The 12,650-nt window shown below is 44.8% G+C and overlaps 1 protein-coding gene across 1 annotated transcript in view; it reads left to right on the top strand.

The window, feature by feature from the left end:
- Window positions 1-863: 863 nt before the first annotated feature.
- The window catches only part of dhtkd1 (dehydrogenase E1 and transketolase domain containing 1), a 30,818-nt gene continuing 19,031 nt past the window's right edge, over window positions 864-12,650 (top strand). The window contains exons 1-3 of the mRNA XM_033040180.1: window positions 864-1,254; window positions 4,953-5,108; window positions 10,762-10,973. Coding sequence (XP_032896071.1) covers window positions 1,074-1,254; window positions 4,953-5,108; window positions 10,762-10,973 — 549 coding nt within the window. The 5' untranslated portion in view covers window positions 864-1,073. The remainder of the gene's footprint in view (window positions 1,255-4,952; window positions 5,109-10,761; window positions 10,974-12,650) is intronic.

Genomic DNA, 12,650 nt, shown 5'->3' on the forward strand with positions numbered 1-12,650 from the left:
CCAGTTCAATATTCCTAACAGTAACCAAAAAATCTTTGTTTTGAAACCAAAGATAATTTATTCGCCTATTTACAATAGCACGTACAATACTAAATTGTTCAAAACAAAGCCACCGCCACAATACAAGCAAAAACAAATATACTATGTTTATGTCTGAAGAAGGGTCTCGACCCAAAACGCCACCCATTCCTTCTCTCCAGTGATGCTGCCAGTCCCGCAGAGTTACTCCAGCATTTTGTGTCTATAGACAATAGGTGCAGGAGTAGGCCATTCAGCCCTTCGAGCCAGCACCGCCATTCACTGTGATCATGACTGATCATGGGGTGGAAAATTGCAACCTTCACGTGGTCCGCCCTGTTTCGACGAATGAAATCAACTCGACGTGCACAAACGGAAGATCAAATAGAACAAAGGTACACAAAAAAGCTGGAGAAACTCAGCGGGCGAAGCAGCATCTATGGAGCGAAGGAAAAGGGCAACGTTTCGGGCCGAAACCCTTCTTCAGACTTTAGGCTGTGCACGCCACACGAAAGAAGAAGACGATGGCTGATCATCCACAATCAGTACCCCGTTCCTGCCTTCTCCTCATATCCCCTGACTCCGCTATCTTTAAGAGCCCTATCTAGCTCTCTCTTGGAAGTAATGCTGCCTGACTCCAGAGTTTCGCCAGCATTTTGTATCTCTCTGCAGTTCTTTGTGACTCCCTGACAACTTGTAGCTCTTGTTGATGAGTGTGCAGGCAGCATCTCTGGGGATAGACACAAACAACTGATCTTTGGACTGGCAAAGACAGGGGGCGTTGAGCTTCACACCACCGAGCTATTGGCTGAGCTGAGCAGTTGGGAGGCGGTGTCTGTACGGCTTCTTGCCTGCCTGCCTGCCCAAAGATCCTCTAGCGGAGCTAGGATCATTGTGCCGGCCTGCTTCCTTACTTCCACACACACACACACACAAGCCTGTGCAGGGCTCCGGCTAGTCTAGGACAACCGGGATTTTTTTGGCAGGAGGAGATTTTGTTTTAAAACAACATTTTAAACCATTGACCTGGTTTTGTGCAGAGGACAAGGGGGACAATGTTCAGCTTGCCGGGCAACGCTCTGACTGCGCTGTTGAGGTGGACGGGCCGGGGAGTGTGTGACTCTCGCTGTATCACACGCCTGTATCACAGCGAGACAGGTGTCCACGGCTACAAACCCCAGGGGAACAATGACTGTGCAAACAACTCGCCAAGGGAGGCCTCCTCCTTACACCAAGGTCAGTCGGCGTGACACTCCGGCCTGTTAGAAGCCTTCAATGTGGTGGGCTGGTTTATTTTGTCTTGTGGGTGGGAAATTGCTATAAGTGTTACCCTTTGCTGTTGATTAAAGTCATGTTTCATGTCGCACGTTGTGTCTTTATCGCTATTGGGCCGACCAATTCCCCCTCCTGGGACAAATGAAGTTCTCTCATAGAAACATAGAAAACAGGTGCAGGAGGAGGCCATTCGGCCCTTCGAGCCAGCACCGTCATTCATTGTGATCATGGCTGATCGTCCCCTATCAATAACCCGTGCCTGCCTTCTCCCCATATCCCTTGACTCCACTAGCCCCTAGAGCTCTATCTAACTCTCCCTTAAATCCTCTAACTCTCTCTTAAATCCTCGTGTTGTATGTGATGCTAAGAGCAAGGGTTGGTGGACTTCCAGCAGAACGAGAATGGTTGCAAACGTTGAGAACTTTAAGGGGACACATGCCTTGTGCAGAAGTGTATGCAATAACCAAGAGCACCCAGCACTCTGAATCCCAGTGTTTAAGAAAGAACTGCAGGTGCTGGTAAAATCGAAGGTAGACACAGAGTGCTGGAGTAACTCAGCGCGTCAGGCAGCATCTATGGAGAGAAGGAGTTGGCGACGTTTCGGGCATTTTCTTTGTCCTACCCCCTCCCCTGACATCAGTCTGAAGAAGGGTCTCGACCCGAAACTTCGCCAATTCCTTCTCCCCATAGATGCTGCCTCAGAGTGCTGGAGTAACTCAGCGGGTCAGGCAGGATCTGTGGAGAACATGGATAGGTGACGTTTCACAGAGTGCTGGAGTAACTCAGCGGGTCAGGCAGCATCTGTGGAGAACATGGATAGGTGACGTTTCACAGAGTGCTGGAGTAACTCAGCGGGTCAGGCAGCATCTGTGGAGAACATGGATAGGTGACGTTTCACAGAGTGCTGGAGTAACTCAGCGGGTCAGGCAGCATCTCTGGAGAAAAGCAATAGGTGACGTTTCAGGTCGAGACTCTTCTTCAGAACCGACTGAAATGTCACTGATCGATTTTCTCCAGAGATGCTGCCTGGCCCGCTGTTACTCCAGCATGTTGCGTCTATTTTCAGTATAAACCAACAACTGCAGTTCCTCCCGACACGTATAACATGTAAACGTTGTGAAGAGTTGCTGGACCTTTGTGTGAGTTGAAACAGAAACCAAGAATTGTGCAAAAGAGGAAGAGTATTTGCACAACTCCTTCTTCTTGCGTATGGCGTGCACAGCCTAAAGTTGGAGGCCAACTTGTTCTGTTTGACAATGGGTGCAGGAGTAGCCCGTCCGGCCCTTCGAGCCAGCACCACCATTCAATGTGATCATGGCTGATCATCCCCAATCAGTACCCCGTTCTTGCCGTCTCCCCATATCCACTGACTCCGCTATCTTTAAGATCCCTATCTAGCTCTCTCTTGAAAGTATCCAGAGAACCGGCCTCCACCGCCCTCTGAGGCAGAGGATTCCACAACTCTCTGTGTGAAAAAGTGTTTCCTCGTCTCTGTTCTAAATGGCTTACCCCTTATTCTTAAACTGTGGCCCCTGGTTCTGGACTCCCCCAACATTGGGAACATGTTTCCTGCCTCTAGCGTGTCCAAACCCTTAATCTTGTATGTTTCAATAAGATACCCTCTCATCCTTCTAAACTCCAGAGTACAGAAGTGAGATCGACCGATTGACCAAATGGTGCCAGCACAATAACCTGGGCTCTCAACACCATCAAAACCAAAGAACTGATTGTAGATTTCGGAAGGGGTAGGATGGGGACCCACAGTCCCGTTTATATCAACGGGTCGATGGTGGAACTTCAAATTCCTGGGAGTGCATATTTCCGAAGATCTCTCCAGGTCCCAGCACACTGATGCAATTATAAAGAAAGCACATCAGCACCTCTACTTCCTGAGAAGATTACGGAGAGTCGGTATGTCAAAGAGGACCCTCTCGAACTTCTACAGGTGCACAGTAGAGAGCATGCTGACCGGTTGCATGTTGGCTTGGTTCGGCAACTTGAGTGCCCAGGAGCGGAAAAGGATGTAGAAAGTTGTAACCACTGCCCAGTCCATCATCGGCTCTGACCTCCCCACCATCGAAGGGATCTATCGCAGTCGCTGCCTCAAAAAGGCTGGCAGCATCATCAAGGACCCACACCATCCTGGCCACACACTCATCTCCCCGCTGCCATCTGGTAGAAGGTACAGGAGCCTGAAATATGGAACATCCAGGTTCAGGAATGGCTACTTCCCCACAGCCATCAGGCTATTAAACTCAACTCAAACAAACTCTGAACTATAATAGCCTATTGCACTTTATCTGTTTATTTATGTGTATGTTTCTGTTTTCTGTTGCTGCTCCGGCACTCTGGAACACCTTGCCGTTGCACATCAGACAGGCCCCCTCACTGTCCATCTTCAAATCCTCCCTAAAAACATATTTTTATTCTTTGGCTTTCGACACTGGCTGAGGCATTGCTCCTGTTTTTAGTGCTTTTAATGTCTTTTAATTTTTAGTGTGTTTTTTATAGTCCTTCGTTTTACGGTTTTTAATGGTTTTTAATTGTTTGTAATAGCTTTTTGTTCATGATTTCTCATGTACAGCACTTTGTGGCAACTGTAGTTGTTTAAAGTGCTTTATAAATAAAGTTATTATATTATTATATTATTATATTATTATGTATATGGTCTATGGTATATAGACACACTGAACTGTTCTGTATTTATGCTTACTATGTTCTGTTGTGCTGCAGCAAGCAAGAATTTCATTGTCCTATCTGGGACACATGACAATAAACTCTCTTGACTTGACTACTCCCATTGATGTGCCAACATGTTTTTAGCTTCCAGTTCATTGCCATAGGCACGGGTAGCGTTACAATGTTTCAGTGAACGAGTTGAATATAAAGGAATATAACTTCATATGGCCTTGAGGTCGCAGAATTAGGCCATTCGGCCCATCAATTCTACTCCGCCATTCAATCAGGGCTGATCTATCTCTCCCTCTCAACCCCATTCTCCTGCCTTCTCCCCATATCCCCCTGACACCCGTGCTAATCAATAATCTGTCTATCTCTGCCATAAAAGTATCCAGTGACTGGAAAAAATAAGATTTGTCTTAATTGACAAACCAGAATTATTTGTTAGAATATGGTCCCCATTTATTGAATTTTTGAAAAAGTAAACTGGTTTAACACAGAACCAGGGTTGAAACTTGAGTTTAGGATTGGGTGAATAGTTATACTCAACATTTCCTGGAACTATCTCCGCAATCTTGTTATCGATTGTTTCCTTCTGCGTCTCCATTTTTTCTCTCTATTCGATTCTCTCATCTTTTTTCTCTCCTTATCTTTATACTTTAAAAAAAAATTCTTAAAAAAACAAAAAACTGAAGCTGTGAAATCTGTAATTAAATTGTCGCTTACTATATATTATATATATCCATTGACGTGGCCTCCACAGCCGTCTGTGGCAATGAATTCCACAGATTCACCACCCTCTGCCTGAAGAAATTCCTCCTCATCTTTCTAAAAGTACGTCTATTTATTCTGAGGCTGTGACCTAATACACCCGCACTCATGTGTGTGCACAAGATCTTCTGAGTGTGTTCTGGCCCTGTAGTTTATTGTTCTTACATTATAACCTCCTAAATATTGAATGATTTTTCTTTATTTTCCAGTGGACCATGGTTTAGCCCGTCTGGTGACAGCTTATCGGGAGCACGGCCATAAAGCTGCTAAAATCAACCCCCTGATTCCGGGCGGGCAAGAGATCATCCCTGAAATACAGGTCTTAACCGAGTCGCTGCGGGGAAATGATCCAATGAGCACCACAGGTAATTATATCTGTCCTTCGAACTTCCCAGCTCTGGAGAAAGATTCGGGATGATTGGGTTAGCATACGCTGAGCGTTTGACGGCCCCACGTCTGAGGAAGGATGTGCTGGCTCTGGAGAGGGTCCGGAGGAGGTTTACGAGAATGATCCCAGGGATGAGAGGGTTAACGTGTGATGAGCGTTTGTCGGCACTGAGCCTGTACTGACCCGCTGAAGAATTTCATTGTCCTATCTGGGACACATGACATAAACTCTCTTGACTCTACTCGCTAGAGTTTAGAAGGATGAGTGGGGGGGGACCTCATTGAAACTTACCGAATTGTGAAAGGCCTGGATAGAGTGGATGTGGAGAGGGTGTTTCCACTAGTGGGAGAGTCTAGGACCAGAGGGCACAGCCTCAGAATAAAAGGATGTACCTCTAGGAAGGAGTTGAGGAGGAATTTCTTTAGTCAGAGGGTGGTGAATCTGTGGAATTCACTGTATCTTTTCACCAACCAGAGTGGTCCTGACCTACCATCCACCTCATTGGAGACCCTCCACTATCTGTAATCAGAATTTACTTGACTTTACCTTGCACTAAAGTTATTCCCTTTATCCTGTATCTGCGTGCTGTGGATGGCTCGACTGTAAACATAAATAGTCTTTCCATGGACTGGATCGCATGCAACAAAAAAGCTTGTGGAATCTGTGGAATCCAAGTCAATGGATATATTTATATATCAACTCTGACTCCCTCTACAAAAAAGGCCAGAGCAGACTCTTTTTCCTCAGAAGGCTCAAATCCTTCAATGTGTGTAATGATATGCTGCACATGTTTTACAACACTGTGGTTGCAAGTGTTATTTTCTACGTTGTTGTCTGCTGGGGCAACAGCATTAGTGCAAAAACAACAAGAAGCTGGTCAAACTGGTTAAACGAGCTAGCTCAGTGCTGGAGGGGAGAGTAGATTCTGGGATGGATGTGCTCGAGAGGCGTATGAGGCACAAGGTGCAGGTCATCCTGAAAAACCCCGGGCATCCCCTCCATGTAATTCTGGAGAGTCAAAAGAGCACTCGGAACAACAACCGGCTCCTCTCCCTGCCCTGTAGAACGGAGCGGTTCAGGAGATCCTTCACCCCTGCAGCCATTAGATTTTATAATTCGGACCGCTAGGCTGTAGGGGGATGCATTTTGCAATTTTTAATTTTTAACTGTTAATTATTGGCCTTTTTAAGTATTTATTGCTCTCAGGTAGTGTCCACATTGTATTCTATGTATTTTCTGTCTGCGTTCGTTTTGAATCTGTGGGTTTGTTGGTTGGGGGCTTCTGGACATCTGAATTTCCCTGAGGGGATCAATAAAGTATTTATTAATTTATTAATTATTTAAGGCGGAGATTGACAGATTCTTGATGAGTGCGGGTGTCGGAGGTTATGGGGAGAAGGCAGGAGAATGGGGTTGAGAGAGAGAGAGAGATAGATCAGCCATGATTGAATGGTGGAGTGAACTTGATGGGCCGAATGGCCTAATTCTGCTCCTATCACGGTCACGGCGGTGCAGCGGTAGAGTGCTGCCTTACAACAAATGCAGCGCCGGAGACCCAGGTTCGATCCCGACTACGGGCGCTGTCGGTACGGAGTTTGCACGTTCTCCCCGTGACCTGCGTGGGTTTTCTCCGAGATCTTCGGTTTCCTCCCGCACTCCAAAGGATTTGTAGGTTAATTGGCTTGGTATAAATGTAAAAGTTGTCCCTAGTGGTGAAAAAGTTCACTTAAAAAGATAGACAAAGTACAAATTCTTAAACCCATACAAAGCTTTAATTTAACGTCTGACCGGTGTGGACTGAGAGCATCAGAAGCAACAGTTTCACGTCTGAATCTCCAGCAGCACACACAAAGAAATACCAGAACACGCGAGTTTATATACCTACTGAAATAAAACCAATTGCATGATGTCATGTACAAAAACCATCATCCACCTCCAAATATGGAGTTGTTTTTCACTCTTTGCCAAAAGCCAGTCACCCCAATGGCATCCTCTGGGCCCCTTCTTATCTGATTAACCTCTTCAACTTACATTAAAAAACCTTGCAAGAGTGGAATACGAATTTGGAAACAAATAAAAAAAGATTTAAAATTGAATAATATACCACTCTGCCTTCCCATTGTAAATAACCCTTTGTTCAAATCATCCTTTATGGACAAAGGTTTCACACAATGGAAAAATCATGGAATCAAAAATATAGGACATCTTTATGGGAAAGGTACTTTTCTTTCATTTCAAGAGTTACAACTGAATTATGGACTGCACTCAAATAATTTTTTCAGATATCTACAAATTAGAGATTATGTTAAATCTAATACACAAGTTTACAGGAATAGGGAATCAGAAATTCTTGATGAGTGTCTGAACAAGCATCCTAATACTGAAAAACTAATAGCTTATATTTATAACACCCTACTAAATAACGAGGTACCACCGACCGAACCACATAGATACAAATGGGAAATTGAAATAGGTCATCCTATCACGAAAGATATGTGGGACGAAAGTTTACAACAAATACATCAATGTTCATTAAATGCCAGACATACTTTAATACAATTCAAGGTCTTACATAGATCACACTTCTCTAAAATAAAACTAAATAGAATCTTCCCACAAATCTCTCCTATTTGTGATAAATGTCTACATTTAGAGGCTAATTTAACACATACGTTTGCAAACTGTATAAAACTTAAACATTTCTGGACAGATATTTTTGAAATAACTTCAGAAGTTATTAATACAAAACTGGACCCAGACACAAAATTAATAATACTTGGAATATCAGAACAAAGCTTAACACTCACAACAAACCAAAGAAACTTCCTCAATTACAGTATAATAACTGGAAAAAAATTAATATTAAAATTTTGGAAAGGCCCTACAACCCCCACAATCAAAATGTGGATTACGGAAATGTCGGAGACCCTATACTTAGAAAGAATTAGACTTGTCTTAATGGACAAACAAGATCTTTTCCATAAAATTTGGGCTCCATTCATTAACTATCTGAAGGGATAGACTGGCACAGCACGAGGACCCAGCTGAAACTTGAACTCAGGAACAGATGAAAAACGATACTCTATACTTTATAACCTACGAACCTATCTCCATTGATGTATCACAGGTAACCCATTCCACCTCCCTTGTTTTTCTGTTGTGTTTTTTTTTGCTTTCTTTTTTATTTGTAACTTTCTACCCTCTCTTTTTCTCGCTTTCTATAAAAAATAAAAATACTAGAAGCAGAAGTAATTGATAATGGAAAATTTTAATAATGTATGACTGATGTATATGAAAAGTTTTTTTTCTACTATAATATGTAACTACATTGTATAATATGTCTACTTCTAATAAATAAATAAATAAAATAAAAAACAATTAAAAAAAACCTTGCAAGAGAGCTGCGAACTTTTCACCTTAAGTTAAAAAAAAAACCCTTGTCACGATGGAAGTTGTCCAAATCCCATCATGCATTACAATTGGCCTTTTACAACAGGAAAGCTTAAATATGACAACAATCAATGAATAACTCTTTCAGTGGGTGTAGGATAGTGTTAGTGTGCGGGGATCGCTGGACGGCACGAACTCGGTGGGCCGAAGGGCCTGTTTCTGCGCTGTATTCCTAAACTAAACTAAGTCACTTATGAAAGGGAATACGTGTGTTGGTGAGGGTGTGGTTCTATTACTAGATGGGGTTGGGTCACTATTTTGACGCCCTATTCAGGTTGGAGATCTGGAATTAAATCTGGAATTTAAAAAACTTATTGGTGATGGTGAAGATTAAAACCACTCTGGTTCACTAATGTCGAACTAATATCTTAACTAGTGGCTTTCCTCCGGGTGCTCCTCCCACATCCCAAAGACGTGCGGGTTTGTAGGTTAATCGGCCCCTCTGTAAATTGCCCCCAGTGTGTGTAGGGAGTGGATGAGAAAGTGGGATAACATGGAACTAGTGTGTGAACGGGTGATCGGTGGTGGGCATGGACTCGGTGGGCCGAAGGGCCTGTTTCCCCCTGTATCTCTAAACTAAATTCCTTATTCGGAGGGAGAACGACACTGTTTCTGCTGACTGGTCTGCAAACCACCAGCAAAGTTGATTCTGAATCCAGTCTGGGCAGTTTGGGATGGGCAGTTAGCGCAAACTTTGTGAACTATTTGTGAATAGACATGAAGATTTTGTTCGAGGGCAAGGTGATTCAATTCTAAAAAGCAAGGACCTGATCGCTGGTCGGGCACGGAATAGATGGGCCGAAGGGCCTGTTTCCACAATGTATCTCTAAGGTCTAAAATAAAGTAAAGGTCAGTCTCACCCAACGACAGAAGGGGGCAGGAGTTGTACAGAAACACCAATAGACATGATAAATAGTTAAGAAACAATAGACAATAGGTGCAGGAGTAGGCCATTCGGCCCATCGAGCCAGCACCGCCATTCAATGTGATCATGGCTGATCATCCCCAATCAGTACCCCGTTCCTGCCTTCTCCCCATATCCCCTGACTCCGCTATCTTTAAGAGCCCTATCTAGCTCTCTCTTGAAAGTATCCAGAGAACCGGCCTCCACCGCCCTCTGAGGCAGAGAATTCCACAGACTCACAACCCTCTGTGAGAAAAAGTGTTTCCTCGTCTCCGTTCTAACTGGCTTACCCCTTATTCTGAAACTGTGGCCCCTGGTTCTGGACTCCCCCAACATCGGGAACATGTTTCCTGCCTCTGGCGTGTCCAAACCCTCAATAATCTTATATGTTTCAATAAGATGCCCTCTCATCCTTCTAAACTCCAGAGTGTACAAGCCCAGCCGCTCCATTCTCTCAGCATATGACAGTCCCGCCATCCCGGGAATTAACCTGGTGAACCTACAATTGTTTCAGGACTGGGTGAACGATGGCCAAGAATATAAATACTTATCTCCTATCTTTTACTTTCTACTCTTTCTCTTTCTCTCTTTTTATTTACATTTCTTTTCCTCACTCTCTCTCTCTTCCTTTTTCTTTTTCACACACTATACATCACATGTTTTTCTATTCTCTATTATCTAGTCCAGTGGTTCTCAAATGGGGGTACGCGTACCCCTGGGGGTACGCGAAGGCACTCCAGGGGGTACATGAGATTTTAAAATATAGGCCTACATATATGTAGGCCTATATTTGTGCACTGGTTAGGGGGTACTTGGCTGAAAAAATATTTCACAGGGGGTACATCACTGAAAAAAGGTTGAGAACCACTGATCTAGTCTATCTTTCTCTCTGTCATTAATAAAAAAATGAAGCTGTACATAAAATGTAATAAGCCAATATATATATTTGTCACCTGAAAAACTTCTTTACTCAGAGAGTGGTGGCTGTGTGGAATGAGCTTCCAGTGAAGGTGGTGGAGGCAGGTTCGTTTTTATCATTTAAAAATAAATTGGATAGTTATATGGACGGGAAAGGAATGGAGGGGTATGGTCTGAGCGCAGGTATATGGGACTAGGGGAGAATACGTGTTCGGCACGGACTAGAAGGGTCGAGATGGCCTGTTTCCGTGCTGTAATTGTTATATGGTTATATACTTCTAATAAATAAAAAATAATAAACCAAAACCTACGCTGCACTCCCTCAATATTACTGATTTTGTTTTAAACCGAAATCCAGGTTTGTTGGGCTTTGGGAAGGATGAAGGCAGTCTGGAGGAGGTGTTGGTCTACCTGGATCAGACGTACTGCGGACACTCCTCGGTTGAGGCCAGCCAGTTGGAGACCATGGCGGAGAGGGAATGGTTCACTCAAAGATTCGAACAAATCAAGCGAGAGGCTTTAACACGAGAAGAGAGAAGACTTCTGGCAACATTGATGCTGGAGTCACAGGTTGGTTTGCAGGCGACCGGCAGAATACATGCTGCTGGGACTCCGAGCTCACTGTTAAATAAGCTATTCACCGCGTGGGTTTTCTCCGGGTGCTCCGGTTTCCTCCCACACCACAAAGACGTGCAGGTTTGTAGGTTGATTGGCTTCTGTCAATTGCCCCTAGCTTGCAGGTTGGAACTAGTGTTTAAGAAGGAACTGCAGATGCTGGAAAAATCGAAGGTGGACAAAAATGCTGGAGAAACTCAGCGGGTGCAGCAGCATCTATGGAGCGAAGGAAATAGGCGACGTTTCGGGCTGAAACCCTTCTTCAGACGTTTCGGGTCGAGACCTGGAAAGCATCTATGGAGCGAAGGAATAGGCGACGTTTCGGGTTGAAACCCTTCTTCAGACGTTTCGGGTCGAGACCTGGAAAGCATCTATGGAGCGAAGGAATAGGCGACGTTTCGGGTCGAGACCCTTCCGGGTCTCGACCCGAAACGTCACCTATTCCTTCGCTCCATAGATGTTGCCTCACCCGCTGAGTTCCTCCAGCATTTTAGTCCACCTTCTAATAACATTAGGTCCTCTGGTGAATCCGTCACCATCTAGGTTTGAACACTTGCCCAAAGTAAAGGGCGCTTGTCATAAGGAACTCTGCTAACCAGTTAGTGGCGGAGGTTGCTGAGCAATATCTGTCCGGCTGCAAGCGCATTGACTGGGTGAGGCAGCACCTATTCCTTCGCTCCATAGATGCTGCCTCACCCGCTGAGTTTCTCCAGCATTTCTGTCCACAGGTCATTGTTGGTCAGTGTCGACATGGTGGGCTGAAGGGCCTGTTTCCACACTGCATCTCTAACCTTTTCAAGAGAGAATTAGATTTAGCTCTTAGGGCTAACGGAATCAAGGGATATGGGGAGATAGCAGGAACGGGGTACTGATTTTGGATGATCAGCCATGATTATATTGAATGGCGGTGCTGGCTCGAAGGGCCGAACGGCCTACTCCTGCACCTATCTTCTATGTTTCTAAGCTAATAAACTAAATCTGGAAGGGAAATGTGCACAATGTTAGGCCGCTTCAAGACTTGCCCTGTATTTTCATCATCATCATCATCATGGTTGAAACCATCAACGGGCACGGTGCCTTACAATGCTATGTACGACAGTGATCGCAACTTCTACTGAAGTGTGGATGGCCGTTGGCTCGCTAGGAGCTCATCCGCCCTTTGACAGGTCTTGTTTTTGGTCCAGCTAGGGGTCCACAGCCCCCTCCTCACCTGGCAAACCAGGTGGGGGAGACGGTTTAGTCGTCGACTATCCGACCATGGAGCAGGTAGCGCGGGATTACATGGTACCCGTGGCGGGGGTGGGAACTCCACCCCCCCCCCCGACCTATTTTACATAGTGTTCGCCCAGGTAATATTTATATTATTAATATTTGTCTCCTATGTCTGTGCCGACGCACCATGGACATTGCCACAGAAATAGGAAACGCCTTTTGCAGTGAGGATGCAGAGTGAATCTCTCGGCCACAGTTACGTAGCGGATCAGGCAGCATCCGTGGAGGATTTGGAATACGTTCAAAATTAGCTTTCTAGGCCACCTGTGAGGAGTTTGCACGTTCTCCCTGCGACCACGTGGGTTTTCTCCTGGTGCTCTGGTTTCCTCCCACTTCCCAAAGACGTGCGGGCTTGTAGAT

This window comes from Amblyraja radiata, chromosome 21, assembly GCF_010909765.2.
Source record: "Amblyraja radiata isolate CabotCenter1 chromosome 21, sAmbRad1.1.pri, whole genome shotgun sequence".
NCBI classification, from domain to species: Eukaryota; Metazoa; Chordata; class Chondrichthyes; order Rajiformes; family Rajidae; genus Amblyraja; species Amblyraja radiata.